The 16,380-nt window shown below is 38.4% G+C and overlaps 1 protein-coding gene across 2 annotated transcripts in view; it reads right to left on the reverse strand.

The window, feature by feature from the left end:
- LOC126355753 (arylsulfatase B) overlaps positions 1-16,380 on the reverse strand; it is a 314,105-nt gene that overhangs the window by 42,503 nt on the left and 255,222 nt on the right. For both annotated transcript variants that reach the window (XM_050006145.1, XM_050006143.1), the window contains exon 6: positions 3,379-3,628. In XM_050006145.1, coding sequence (XP_049862102.1) covers positions 3,379-3,628 — 250 coding nt within the window. The remainder of the gene's footprint in view (positions 1-3,378; positions 3,629-16,380) is intronic.

The raw sequence follows: 16,380 nt of genomic DNA on the forward strand, positions 1-16,380 counted from the left end.
GCCCATTTCCCATGGAAGCCCATTTGAATGTCCCTCATAGAGTAATAATGCCACCACCGGCCTCTATCTGTGCTGCACTGCAGATTTCCAGCAGCCATTAGCCTGAATGATGGCCCATCCAGAAATGACCATCGAGCTAGTGTAACAAGAAACATAAGCCATCTGACCAGATGGATTTCATTGCTCCACTGCTCAGACTCAATGATCCCATTCCCCACTGCAATTATAACTGGGAATGTTGTTAGGTCAACATGGGCACACATGCAGTTGCTGCTGCAGAGCCCCTAGTTCAACAATGTGCACTGAACACTGTGCTCTGAAACACTTGTGCCTGCATCAGAACTGTACTCTGTCAGCAAATTTGCTGCAGATCATCACCTACCTAGCTTTTTGGAGAGGGAAAACCTTCAAGCTCCATGTTCTGTGCCGAGGCATGGACTTCCAAGACATTTCCACTTACGTGTGGCTTCATTATCCTTCAACTGCTTTCCACAGATGCTTGCATCAGTAACATATGAACAGATAATGAAATTTGCAGTTTCAAAATGTTTCTTTCCAGGTGCCAGGCCAAACCTGTCCTTTGTCAAAGTCACTTATGTCAGCTGATTTCCCAATTTGCGCCCTATATTGTCACTAGAATGATTCCCCATTCACCTACCGTCTGCTTAAATGCATTGCTTAGACTGTCATGTCCCCACAGCAACATCAGGCAGCATTAAATCTTGCTGTAGGCAGTGGTCAGAATGTTGTCACTCATCAGTGTAAGTCTTTGCCTGTGTGGGAATCGGAGCAATTGTGCAAGTACAGGATGTGGCACATGGTGACATCTGGAGGTTTGGGTTGTTCAAGAAGGCATGTTCAGATAGCTGAATAGGCTAAGGTAACTGCTGGCATAAAGAGCAAAATCTGGGTTCAAGTACCAGTGTAGCACAAATTTTCACATGTCACTGATAAATTGTGCAGCTGAAAACTAATCATATTTTCAACTGTGTATACATTTCACCTTTGTTTCCAGTAACATTTGAACCTTATATCTTCTTTAGGGCCATATAAGCATCATTTTGGGTTTTTTTATTAATTAATTTTGATACATGTTTACTTTGACACAACATTCTACAAAAACCATTTCATCATCAGTTACTGGAATCAGGCATTATTATTATTTGTTGATCTTAAAAATGCTGAATTATAATATTTGAAAGTAGACAGGGACATTTAGTAAATGCTAGTAAAAACGTCATAACAAAAAAAACACAATTAAGAAATATTGTTAAGTGGTTGTCTGACTATGTTAATTCTTAGATCTTCGTATTAAAAAAGTAATCTAACCAAAACTGTAATTATGTCAAAGATTTCTTTGATCCTGTAAAAAGTTACACTATACGAAACTTCTAATTGCAACTTCAGTTCTGTAAATGACATAATAGTGCTATGTAAAACGTTAATTGTTCAAACATTACAACCAGACTGCACATGGGAAGCGTTTTGTGTGCAGTTTTTATGGGGAGCCTTTGGTAACACTTCACTCAGTTTTGTGCAATATGATAATATGAAATATACAGTTCAATAAGAATTATGAAATGAATAACTGAAGAATGACTTGAAAGTCTGGTACTCTTTTAAAGCAATAAACAAAAAGTTTAACAGAATCTGGAGTTGCATTACTGATCATTCAAGAATGTACCTAGGCAACAGTTAATTCAGTCCCCAAAAATAAGTAAATCTCATAAAATAAATCAGTTACAATTCTGATTTACTATTGAATTGTCTTAACTCTTGGTGATGTATTTTGAGTTTATACAAACAGATCACCAACAAATATAAAATTTTAGCTGCATGCTAAATTTGAATGGTACATTAGAACTGGAACTTTTTAGGTAAAATGACACATATACATGTGTAGCTCATCACCATATTTTGGATTTTGAGGAAGGTCAGATCATTGGTATGAGAGTTTTGAGATCAGCATACCAAAAAGCTGCATACACAATTGGCTGTATCGCAATGGAAGTAGAAGGAGTAGTTACGGGATGGAGCAGGTTGGCCAAGGTGGCTGAGTGGTTCTAGGCGCTACAGTCTGGAACCACGCAACTGCTATGGTCGCAGGTTCGAATCCTGCCTCGGGCATGGATGTGCGTGATATCCTTACATTAGTTAGGTTTAAGTATTTCTAGGGGACTGATGACCACAATAGTTATATCCCATAGTGCTCAGAGCTATTTTGAACCATTTTTTGACTTCGAGCAAAATAGTGGGGCAAGAATAGGACCTAGCAGAAGATCATATGTTTGTTCAACTGGTTCTGACGAGTTGACTGATGACAACAGATGAAATCTGGACAGTAATTGCAGGCATAGTGTCTGCTGATACTGTGGGAAACATATTACCAGAAGCTGGATTGAGATCTCGAGTTACCACATGTCATTTACTGCTGACACTGTATCACAAACAACAGAGGCTTGCATAGTACTCACCCAGAGTCATCTGGTACATTGAATGCGATGCTATGGTTGTCAGTGGTGAATCTCACCTCTCATTCTGATGGTCAGAATGATATCAGTGAGTCCTTATACGATCTGGTGAAGGATTACGGGATGCAATGATCCTCGAACACATACCTCTCCAACTTCTGGTATCATACTGAGAGTGATTATTCGTTATGACAACAGAATAGCTTTGGTAATTGTTAAAAGGAGGTTGAATGCTCCTAGTATATGACAAGAATTTTGAAGCCTGTTGCATACCTTTCATAACCAGGTAACCAAATGGCACATTCAATTAGGACAGTGCAGGGCCCACACCACAATTCACACTACAAATGCCTTGAGGAATGCAGGATCCTTGACTAATGTGAATGGTCTTCTGAATTGTTACCCATAGGGCGTGTCTGGAATGTGACGGGATGACGTTTACTTCTATATTAGTCTCCAGCAAGATTCTTCATGGAATGACGGAAGGTGTGTTTCAGGAATGGCAAGGGATTCCACAAGATGACATTTGGAGATTGTGTGCTTCCCTGCCACAATGCAGATGAGTGTACTTGTGCCTGTAGACATCAAACCTCATACTGATGATGATGATGGACATCAGTTCCAAATGGTATGAAAGATTAATTATTTAGTATCCATTATACAATAAACATCATCGCAAAATTTGATAAATATGGAATTGGTGTCTTGTTGGATAGCACTTTCCATTTCCCTCAGTGCAGGATCAACAGTAGTGGAATCAGTCTTCTTATTTTCCTTAAATTGTGTATGTATTGAGCATATCTCTCTCAGTCTTCCACAATTATATGAGTTCAGTAAGAATAGACTTCATATTGGTGATCATTGTTATCATTGACCTGGGGGAACAGCAACAAATTTAAGGTTTTACCTGCAAATCGCCTTCTGTTGTAGTCAGCTATGTTGTCGAACTTCATGATGATTTTGTCAGGTGCAGGGAGTAGATTGTAAGCATTGCCTGAGTGGACAGCAGCATGGGCCACATACAGAAAGAGGGGCCGTGACGCGTTGTGGCTCTGTATGAGCCGCACCGCCTCCGAGGTGAACACATCCGTCGAGTACTGGCCGTGCAAGTCCCATGCTGGCTCCATGCCACGTCTCATGTCTAGTCCCCAGTACTCCTGAGAAAGGAAGTACACTCATTAGAGATGAGTAAATCATAACAAGGTGGAAAAGATAGGTTCAAACTACTACAAAAAATATAAGAAATAATGAATCCATCTTGACAGTTTAATTCCCCTTTCACATTCCATCAAGCTCAACATGTTTTAGGTCTCATGCCCATTTTCAAGAAAGTTTGTCTTTAAAAGTCACAGATGCATCTATGAAACTATTTAACAGGAGAATGACATACCACAAAAGAAGACAATCTCAATACACTATAGAAGTGTAATCCTCTTGCAGTATTAGATTATCAAATTAAATACCTAGTAAAACATTATCATTAAAATACAGTCTGAGTTGCCACACATAAATATGACAAGAACTGGATGGCAAACTGCAAAAACATTAACAAACATGAAAAAGTACAATTACTGGAATACGAGGTTTCAGTTCAAAGCCAGTTACCAATAAAATACTGATATTCTATACAACTGACATCTACCTCTCCTTTTATTCACTTTTTATTAAATTTTTTTTGAGTCATCAGTCTTCTAAAAAAAATACCAATCATAATATATGTAATACATTTCCGTCTCTTCACTTTCTTATTAAAAAAAATTTTGAGTCATCAGTTTTCTGTCTGATTTTGATGCAATTCACCACTAATTTCCTTCCTTCTGCCAGCAGCTTCATCTCAGAGTAGCACTTGCAGCCCATATCCTTAATTATATGTTTGACTTACTCCATTCGCTCTCGACAGCCTTTGCCCTCTACAGCTGCCTGTAGTACCACGTAAGTTATTCCCAGAAATCGTAAAACAGGTACAAAATATTGGGCAGGTGAACATCCACAACTGCGGAACATACTTACGTGATAAAAATCCCCCAGTAATTTTCTTAATGTATCCCATGACCAGTTTCAAACTTAAAGCTTCATCTTCAGGTACCACCAAGATGAATAAGAGTAGGGTCTACTAACTTACAAATACTACAAGGATGACATACTAAAATAAAAGCTGCAGTTGTGGAAAGTGGTGTCCTCACATAATTGTGAGAACATAAATGTATGGCGGTCAAGCCAGTCAGTCATGGGCAATCACAGCTACATTAAACAAACTCATGGGACTGGGAAAAAATAGTAAAGTTGAGGAGGATTCCAGGCAGAAATGAACTCAGTAACAACTAACTGACCTCATGTGTAGGACCAGCAACCACAGTGCCCACCTGGACAGCAGGACACGGAAGTGACTAGTGCAGGAAATGTAGAAGTCACTTGACTTGCAGCAGCAGAAGAAACTGACATAGAAGCTAATGAGATTTTTCTGCTGTGTAAGAATGGGCCAATATATAGGTACCAATCCCAACAGTTAGCATTATTCTCCCACAACACCTCACCTCTCATTGTCATATTGCTTGATTTTTAGGTATATTTTTATATATTGTCCAAACCAGCAGTTTTAGTTGTATTTTTATCTTTTGTCTCTTTAACCTGGTGTACTTTGTTATGTTGGCTTTTAGGCATTGTTGCAGATCCCCCATGTTTATATGTTACTTTATTATACTTACATTTGTAGTTCCAGATTGTGCCAACCTTATGAATCACACTTATGTGAGTGGATGGACCAGTCAACCCCCATTTCCTGCTCTTTTGCAGCCTTTTACTTTGGTTCCCCACCTCATTGGCTCCTACATCAGTTGCTTCTATTGATGTGGTCAACTGGCTTTGGGACCGTCCGCACCAGTCACCTCTGTGTTGTGCTGTACATCCAGGTACTGTCGTTGCTGGTCCTATGTGTAACATCAGGTACTTATTTATTACAGTATTACTGAATTCATCCACAAAGTTAATGTTTTTGTTGCAGTCTGAACTGTTTGTTCAATGTATGTGTGATCCCTTGCAACTGACAGGCCCTATTGCCACACATTTATGTTCTCATAACTATGTGTGTACACCACTTTTCACAACTGTAGCTTTTTAGTATGTCAGTTCCACAGAACTTGTATGTTAGTAGCACCTCCCCTTGTTCAGAGTTGGCGGCACCTGAAGACAGTGGCAGATTCATATGGGGTTCACGCAAGGTGCCCCCTCCCCCACTTGCAGCACTGCCAGCACTACCATCTGCGCCGGCCCCACGAATCAGCTTGCATGCTATTCATTTGTTTCTTTCATCTGTCGACTTTCATCTGGCACATAGATGACTAACACATACGTATGACAAAAGTCACAGCCATTCTATTGATCTTGGTACGTTATTCTATCTGGCATTTGTTTGAGAAAAGTCATGAATATCCTCGTGTTGTCTTGTACTGAGAACCTTTGATATGTGGCGTTATAAATATGGACTATTCACCAAATATGAAGATAGTTTACATTGAGAAACAGATATATTAAGACTGAAGAATGAATAAGTAAAAATTCCTAGCTGTAGCAAGTGCAAGTGTGAAGATTAGTTGAGAGTGAGAGTGGTTAGCCGGCCGCAGTGGTCTAGTGGTTCTAGGCGCTCAGTCCGGAACCGTGCAACTGCTACGGTTGCAGGTTCGAATCCTGCCTTGGGCATGGATGTGTGTGATGTCCTTACGTTAGTTAGGTTTAAGTAGTTCTAAATTCTAGGGGTCCATAAGTGCTCAGAGCTATTTGAACCATTTTTGAGAGTGGTTAGTTGATTGTAAAGTATTAATAGTAGTAATTCATAGTAACTGAATCAGTGATTAACTGAATTACCATTCTTTGGAGAAGAATCACTCTTTCTAATTAAAATAAAACTAATGGGAGAACTTTTCAATACAGGCAAATGAGCATAAACACCCTCAATCATTGTGATTCTAGAAGGAAGGAAGAAGAAGCGCCCAAGATAAGTAACTATAATTACTTAACAATATTTCACCAGAATGTTCAGTCAATAAGGAACAAAGTGCAACAGTTAGAAATCGAGCTAGAAGCCATAGATAGCTTGATAATCTGCATTACTGAACACTGGTGCAAAGGATCTGAAATTAAATACATAGTTTGACCTTCTTATGAATTAGCATGTTTTATAGCAGAACATTAAATAGGCATGGGGGCTCATGTATTTTTGTGAAAGAAGGACTACAGTTCATAGTTAGGAGTGATATGATTTCTTTGAGTGAAGAAAAACATTCTGAACTTACAGTAGTAGAGTTAAAAGAAAAAAAATCCCTTAAAAATTGTATATACTGTGTTTATATAGGTCTCCTAATGGTGATGTCGAAACCTTTTTCACTAAATTAATGCAAGTGTTGGACAAAATATGTAATCCTAAAATACATATTATTATTTGTGGAGATTTAAATATCAATATGTTGAAAATCAGTGAAGTCAGCGCCAGGCTCTTGAATATCTTGTACAGTTAGGGTATTTCACAATGGGTAACAAATGCCACAAGAGTAACCAAATACTCATCTTCAATAATTGACCATATTCTACCAGATATTAACCATAAATGCTGTGAAGTAACTGTTAAAAACCTTGGGATATCAGACCACTTTGGTCAAAGTCCAAAACTTAAAATGTCTACAAAGTTACAAGCAAAAGTGTTTAGCTACAGAAGGATTTTTTCTAAACCAAAAAGGTGTGAATTTGCAACACAGATGACTGGCCAGATATGGTCAGAAGTATATTCAGGAACATATGTAAATGAAAAATTCAACAAATTCATGAATATATTCAAGTTAAAATTTGAGGAAACATTTCCTAAAGTAGTACTTTCTGTTGGGGGATCTATAGGAAGACTTGGGTAGCAAAAGGTATCAGAAAATCCTCTGAAACACTCAAATATCTGAGATCTATCAAAAATGATAAGAGTGACCCAGCCTTTTTACAGTGTTTTCTCAGGTACAAGAGGACATACAGAAAACTGTTGCAGGAAGCATAGAGAATCCAAAATAAAAAGACCATACAGAACTCAAACAATAAAAGCAGAGCCATTTGGAATACAGTAAAACAAGAAACTGGTAACTCAAAATCAAAGCAGATGGACAGAAAAATTAGAAATAAAGATAATTTAATAGATAATCCTAAGGGCCTGGCAAACTTTGTAAACAACTACTTTATTAATATAGCAATAAAACTGCAAGAAAAGCTTCCTAAACACAACACACATTGGCAATGTATCTCACACAATGCCACTACTACCCCACCAATGGAGATGAAATCAGTAGCATTGTACATAAATTCAAGAATAAATCATCCACAGGTCTATATGAAGTTCCAATGTGTATACTAAAAGACTGCATTAGTAGCATAAAAGAACCCTTAGCAGAGATTAAAAATGAGTCATTCTCATCAGGTTGCTTCCCTAATTATCTAAAGAACGCAAATATTCTTCCAATACACACACGCAAAAAAAATGATACAGAAAATATAGAGAATTGCAAGACCAGTTTCATTGTTGTCTTCTTTTTCAAAAATAATGGAAACTATTATGAAAAACAGACTTATGGACTACTTAAATAAATACCAACTCCTATGCAAAGAACAGTTTGGTTTCAGGACTGGAAAGGGAACAGAAGCAGCTATAGAAAAATTTACAAGAGTAGTTCTAGAAGCCCTAAATAAAGGAGAACAAGTAACAGGCATTTTCCTAGATCTCAGCAAAGCATTTGATACAGTTGACCATGAAATACTACTAGGTAAACTTGAAGCACTAGGAACCAGGGGGGTTTTAAATAAATGGTTTAGATCTTACCTTGCAGACAGAGTGCAGAGGGTGGAGATATCTCAAAATTCAAGTAGCTCAAATTATTTAGTGAAACATCTTTCAGATGAAGAATATTTAAACATTGGAGTACCTCAAGAGAGTGTGTTAGGCCCAATACTATTTCTTATTTATATTAACGACTTTCGACAGTGGGTGACACAAGGTGAAACAGCATTGTTTGCTGATGACAGGAATATAATAATTACAGACAGGACACCAGAAATGTTAAATGTAATGTGGGTAATGCAAGGAGAAACAGTGTTGTTTGCTGATGACCTCAATATAATAATTACAGACAGGACACCAGAAATGTTAAATGTAAAAGCTGAAAAGGCACTTATGGAAGTTCACAACTGGTCAAATAACAACAAAGTAATCCTTAATGTGAAAAAGACTAATAACATAAACTTCTATATAGAGACAAAACGAATATGACAAAACTTAAAGTTCAAAATGAAACTGTAGAGTGTGTAGCCAGCACAAAATTTTTGGGTATGTATGTTGATCAACAATTTAAATGGGATGAACATATGAGGATGCTTGAGAAAAAAATTAGCACAGCATGCTATGCCTTTCGAATATTAGTCACTGTGTGCAATAGTTCATGTCAGAGAATGACATACTTTGCACACATACATTCTATAATAAGTTACGACATAATATTCTGGGGTGCAAATGCCCAAAATGTGAAATATGTGTTCAGATTGCAAAAACAAGCTATCAGAATAATGAGCAAGAGTTACAAAAGAGCACACTGCAGTGAGCTATTTAAAAAGTGGGGTATTCTGACAATCCCAAGTGAACATATCTTGCAAACTACAGTTTTTATTCACAAAAATATTGAGCAATACTTAGCAAACAGCTGCATACATGATCACCAAACCAGAAATAGTAATTGCTTGTATCTAGACAGAATGAATAAAACTAAAACCCAAATCACTATGTTTTACCAAGGTGTCAAGATATACAATAAATTGACAAAAGAATTCAAAAGCATAAAGGAACTCTGTAAATTTAAAGCATTCCTTAAAGAATATTTATTAAAAAATAGCTTTTACTTGATTAGAGAATTCATACATCATAAAATTGGCATAAATAAATAATCAGGTCAAAAAATTATAAAGTGGACATACTAGATTGTAATTTACCCATACAAGTATTAGAGGAGTCTTGTGATATATTCCTTTTGACTGAAGCAGGTTCTTTTGCATTATGTAATTCAATGATAAATTGTGTGTGTAATACGTATAATGATGACATCCATACAAAGAAAGTTGTTTATGGATGAATAAATAAATAAATAAATTATGCAAGGGATGTCTGTCTGTCCTATATCTTACTATCCTACTTTGCACACATTGTACAAAATATCTGCTTGTTTCCTGCATCTATTGTTTCAGTAGAAAGAAGTTTTTCAACATTGTGGTGTACAAGGACATGGCTGAGGTTGACAATGAAGGAGAATCAACTTAATGGCTTAGCTCTATTGATCACTCACCCTGACATTGATTGTCCTATTGACAATGTAATTAACCAATTTGCCAGGAAGAATAGGCACATAGAATTCATCATTTAAGGAAGAGAACCACAATGTAAATTTTATATCATAAGATGGCATTCTCTTGTATATATGTACAATCAGTTTAAATAAAACTTCCTTAAACTTTGCGTGTGACTTGACTATTTTTTATTACGGTAAAAGGAAAAGTAGCTCAAGATATGTTTGGTGCCCCTCCTTGAGGTTTTTCTGTATCAGCTTCTGCCTGAAGATGAAGCCATAACCTTCGAAATGAGCTGCAGAATATATTAGGAAAATTACTGAAAAATGAAACAGATATTTATTATAACAATACCAGAGAAGGAAAGTTGCTATTCACCATATAGAGGAGATGCTGAGTCGCGATAGGCACAATAAAAAGATTCACACAAACATAGCTTTCGGCCACACGTCTGCAGTCTGAGAGAGCTGAAACTACACCAGTTTCTGCTCTCTGAGACTGCAGACGTGTGTGCAAGTTGCCTTTGCGTGAGTGTGTGCGTGTGTGTGCATGATTGTTTTTTATAAAAATTAATGGAGAGTCAATTTCCAGAGAACCACTTAATAATTCTTTGAAAAACATCGTTAACAATATTTTATGTTGCTTTCCCTCTTATGGGTTTTATCATAACAATAGTATTGTCTGAAAAAAAGTACCAGTTCTAGCTGTTGAAGGTTAGGTGGATGGCCATTCACATAAATAAGGAACATAAGTGGGCCCAAAATTGAACCCTGTAGGACTCCCTTTGTGATTTGTCCCCCTCACTAAAATTTTCTATTTCCCCAAAATTATCTGAATTCTTGAGCTCAACCTTTTGCATTCTGTTTGCTATGCATGTTTGAAAGCAGTTGTGAATAAAGCTAATAATTTTATAAAATGTAAGTTTCTCTAAGAGCAAATAATGCACACAATCAAGTCCTTTGGAAAGATAAAAAAAATACCTACTGGAGATATTTTATTATTTAAGACTTGTAATATTAGGTGGGAGAATGAATAAATACCATTCTCAGTTGAGCACCTCTGCTAGAATACAAAGTAAATTGTTAAATGTGAGACCACTCTTGAGTACATTACTTTTTCGAATACTTTGGGAAAAGATGTCAGTAAGAAAACTTGACGATAATTGTTTACGTCTTTCTGGTAACCTTTCTTGGAAGAGATTTAATTACAAATTATCAGTCTGCTTTAGTACCTGACCAATATGATGGTGGATATTATCGAAATCTGGGAATTTTTTCGAATTTTACGTAGCAAGTAAACCGAGAAAATTTTATGGAAAGACTCCACTGCAAAAAACCTCTTAGCCAAAATGAATCATCAGTCTGCTAATGTGGGTAAGTGTGAGGGGCTACAGTACACAGGTCTAAATGGATGTGGGTTACAGTGATTTCACAGAGATGAAGAAGTTTGCACAAGATACAGTAGTGCCGAGAGTCATACTAGAGCAGCCTTAGAGTGAAGACTGTAATGACAACACAATTAATAGTGCAGGGTTTTGTGATCGGTATTTACATATATGGTGATTTTTGTTGCATGGGCGTTAGGCCGTGAAATGTTTTTAATAGTTTCTACAACGAAACTTCCTCAATATCTGGCCCAAAATCCAGAGAGATTGTAGCCATATATAAACTACACCAGCAGCAAGAGACACTCACTACATCCACCATGTGACAACAGTGATGCTACTGCTGACAGTGCCCTTAAATGTGAGATTCTAAACATGGTTTTCTGTAACTTCTACACCAAAGAAGACGAAGTGAATATTCCATAAATCGAATCAAGAACAGATTCTCAACATGAGTAACTTAGAAGTAGATACCTGTGATTTAGTGAAGCGCTTCAAATCATTTCATAAAGGCAAGTTTACCGTTCCAGACCGTAACCAATTAGGTCCCTTTCAGAGCATACTGATGTAATAGATCCATACTTACAAGGGAAATTTCCAATGGCAACCCCCTCAGATTTAGTATTAAGATGGTCCAGTGGGTAGCCCATCAACAACTGAACACAGTTCACGCATAGAAACAGGTTGAAGGTGTACGCCTACGAAACTGTGAAAAACGAAGCAAAATCGAAACACTGAACGATTAAAATCTCCCAGTTACACAATTTTTTAATGAATTCATGAACTGTCAATCCTGTCATCGATGTGTGTGTTCGCTATATTCAAATTGCTGTCTCTATCTGGTTTAACATCTGTGTAAAGAAGGAATCTCCACACGTACACACCTCCTATTTGTTCTACACAAAAACCACATGTTATGACTCTTTTGTTCCGTATTGGAAGTTTTGACTCTTGAATCCCTTTGTTGCAACATAATTCACACCGGTTTATTTGTTGTTTTCATTTCTATATGAGGTCATTGTGGCATCTCGCCTGCTCTCACTATTAATCACATTTACTTGCATCGGTAATACATTCTTACCACTTGACTCTTATTCTATATCCAATGTATAATATGACTACAGAAGGAGAACGGACATATTAATGAATCAGTCGAAAGTTGATAATACTGAGGGAAAAAATAATGGAGCATTAAGAAGACTTGAACACAGACCACCCATTTTGCAGTCCAACGACATCACCACAGGTCCACGACTTTGTTGTTTTTAATGTTTGCTTGATATTGTATATCATGAGCTTGGACCGTTCGCTGTTTCTATTTTGCTTCTTTTTTCACAGTTCATTACACCTTCTTCCTGTCTACATGCTAGATCTACTTTCAGGTTTTGACAGGCTATCCAATGATCCAGTTTACCACTAAATCTAAGGGGAGGGGGGTACGATGGGGAGTTTCCCTTGTTAGCAACTACATACGACCCATTCACATGAAAGAGCCTTACCTAAAGAGTGCAGAGTTTCACAGGTCACACCAGTACTCAAGGAAGGAAATAGGAATAATTCCCTTAACTACAGACCACGTCACTATCGTCGATTTGGAGTATGTACAGGGTGTTTCAAAAATGACCGGTATATTTGAAACGCCAATACAAACTAAACGAGCAGTGATAGAAATACACCGTTTGTTGCAATATGCTTGGGACAACAGTACATTTTCAGGCAGACAAACTTTCGAAATTACAGTAGTTACAATTGTCAACAACAGATGGCGCTGCCGTCTGGGAAACTCTATAGTACGATATTTTCCACATATCCACCATGCGTAGCAATAATATGGCGTAGTCTCTGAATGAAATTACCCGAAACCTTTGACAACATGTCTGGCGGAATGGCTTCACATGCAGATGAGATGTACTGCTTCAGCTGTTCAATTGTTTTTGGATTCTGGCGGTACACCTGTTCTTTCCAGTGTCCCCACAGAAAGAAGTCACAGGGGTTCATGTCTGGCGAATAGGGAGGCCAATCCACGCCGCCTCCTGTATGTTTAGGATAGCCCAAAGCAATCACACGATCATCGAAATATTCATTCAGGAAATTAAAGACGTCGGCCGTGCGATGTGGCCGGGAACCATCTTGCATAAACCACGAGGTGTTCGCAGTGTCGTCTAAGGCAGTTTGTACCGCCACAAATTCACGAAGAATGTCCAGATAGCGTGATGCAGTAATCGTTTCGGATCTGAAAAATGGGCCAATGATTCCTTTGGAAGAAATGGTGGCCCAGACCAGTACTTTTTGAGGATGCAGGGACGATGGGACTGCAACATGGGGCTTTTCGGTTCCCCATATGCGCCAGTTCTGTTTATTGACGAAGCCGTCCAGGTAAAAATAAGCTTCGTCAGTAAACCAAATGCTGCCCACATGCATATCGCCGTCATCAATCCTGTGCACTATATCGTTAGCGAATGTCTGTCGTGCAGCAATGGTAGCGGCGCTGAGGGGTTGCCGCGTTTGAATTTTGTATGGATAGAGGTGTAAACTCTGGCGCGTGAGACGATATGTGGACGTTGGCGTCATTTAGACCACAGCTGCAACATGGCGAACGGAAACCTGAGGCCGCTGTTGGATCACCTGCTGCACTAGCTGCGCGTTGCCCTCTGTGGTTGCCATACGTGGTCGCCCTACCTTTCCAGCATGTTCATCCGTCACGTTCCCAGTCCGTTGATATTTTTCAAAGAGATCCTTTATTGTATCGCTTTTCGGTCCTTTGGTTACATTAAACCTTCGTTGAAAACTTCGTCTTGTTGTAACAACACTATGTTCTAGGCGGTGGAATTCCAACACCAGAAAAATCCTCTGTTCTAAGGAATAAACCATGTTGTCCACAGCAAACTTGCACGTTGTGAACAGCACACGCTTACAGCAGAAAGACGACGTACAGAATGGTGCACTCACAGACTGCATTGTCTTCTATATCTTTCACATCACTTGCAGCGCCATCTGTTGTTGAAAATTTTAACTACTGTAATTTCGAAAGTTTGTCCGCCTGAAAATGTACTGTTGTCCCAAGCATATTGCAACAAACGGTGTATTTCTATCGCTGCTTAGTTTGTATTGGCGTTTCAAATATACCGGTCATTTTTGAAACATCCTGTATTTGAAACACAGTGTACTGTGTTCGAACATTATGAAGTATGTGGAAGCAAATGATTCCGTGTCACTAGTCAGCTCTAATTCAGGAAATATCGTTCTTGTGCAACACAACCATCTCTTTATTCTGATGAAGTAATGAGTTCTTTAGACAAGGAATCTCAAATCCTTTCTAGATTTACAGAAGGCTTTTGATACCGCTCCTCACAAGAGCTTTTAATCAAACATTGTGCCTACGGAGTATAGTCTCAGTTGTGGGACTCGATTCGTAATTTCCTCCAGGAAGGTCACAGTTCATAGTAAAAACGGATGTAAAGTGACTGAGGAAACTAGAAATGATATCTGGTGTTCCCCAAGGAAGTGCTGTTACTGATCTATGTAAACGATTTAGGAAACAATCAGAAAGCCCTCTTACAATTAATGTTTGCTGCTGATGATGTCATTTACCATCTCATAAACTCATCAGATGGCCAAAACCAATTGCAAAATGATTTAGACAAGATATCTGTATGGTGCGAAAAGCGGCAATTGACTCTAACTAATGAAAAGTGTGAGGTGATCCACATGAGTAGTAAGAGGAATCTGTTAAATTTCAGTTAGCCTACCCAGTACATCACGCAAATTTAAAAGCTGACAATTCTACAAAAAATCTGGGGATAACAACTACGAACAACTGAAATTGGCGAGAATTCTTCCGGGTTGTATGGCCGTGGTCCATGGAACTTTTCTATCCCTGACGATTTGTCCAAAGCTACGTTGGACATCTTCGGAGGTGCTCAGTCGGCAAGACTCAGTACAACCAGGACTACCTCCAAAGATATCCAACGTAGCTTTGGACAAAACGTCAGGAATAGAAGAGTTCCATGTTCCATGGACCTCGGCCATACAACCCGGACGAATTCTCGGCAGCTGAAACAACCGGTTGTGAAAGCCTTCATTGTATAACAAATTGGAACGAGCACATAGATAATGTTGTGGGGAGGGCGTTTTATTGGCAGAACTCTTAGAAGTTATTACAAATCCACTGAAGAGACAGCCTTCACTACGCTTGTTCGTTCTCTGCTATTGACAGAGGACACTGAAAAGATTCTAAGAAGAGCAGCTCGTTTTGTACTATCGGGAAATAGGGAGTTAGGATGGCGATTATTAAAGAAAGTTGTTTTTAGAATGAGATTTTCACTCTGCAGCGGGCAAGTGGTAGAGCACTTGCCCGCGAAAGGCAAAGGTCCCGAGTTCGAGTCTCGGTCGGGCACACAGTTTTAATCTGCCAGGAAGTTTCAAGTTGTTTTTAGTTCAGATGATATATTTTCACGAAATTTCAATCATGAAGTTTCTCCTTCGAGTTCCAAAATATTTTAACTCCCATGTGCACATGGAGACATGAGAACTCGCACGGCGGGATTTAGGTACTGACTTTTCCCCATGTGATATTCAGGAGTGGAACAGTAGAGAACGATCCATTAAAACTCGGGCTTGCAGCTCCAGAAGCTCCATTTCTTGAAGTTGTATTTCGTCCGTATACATTTCGGCCGTATTCCATCTGAGCTGACAGACCGAAGGTGCAGCACTCGTGTCCGTTATTTTAAACTCAGGTGCCGCGCCCAGTGCCTTTTGGTTACAGAGATTATCATCATGCATTGTAAGCATATTTTGTAATTATAAATCCGCGATAACCCAGCATGTGCTGTGCAACTCATAACATGCTGGATGGTGTCGGATTTATGGTAACAACCTGTGTTTACAGTGGAAAATGATTAATTATGTGGCTAATTGGGAATTAAAATGGAGGCGATCAGGTGGGTATTAACTAAATACTGTCCATCTGTAGCAAATCACTAGCCAGCATCACATTACGAGCTTTCAGGCTCAGAGAACTACTTAATGGAAATAAATAAATAATTGTAAAATTACTTACATCATTTATCTGTATTTATATTGAGCTAATACACAAGCACGTGCTCTAAACTGTCCATAGTGAATAAGCTTCATGAGGTAGACGTTTGAGTTGTTTGCCAGTGAAATTTA

This window comes from Schistocerca gregaria, chromosome 3, assembly GCF_023897955.1.
Source record: "Schistocerca gregaria isolate iqSchGreg1 chromosome 3, iqSchGreg1.2, whole genome shotgun sequence".
Lineage (NCBI taxonomy): Eukaryota > Metazoa > Arthropoda > Insecta > Orthoptera > Acrididae > Schistocerca > Schistocerca gregaria.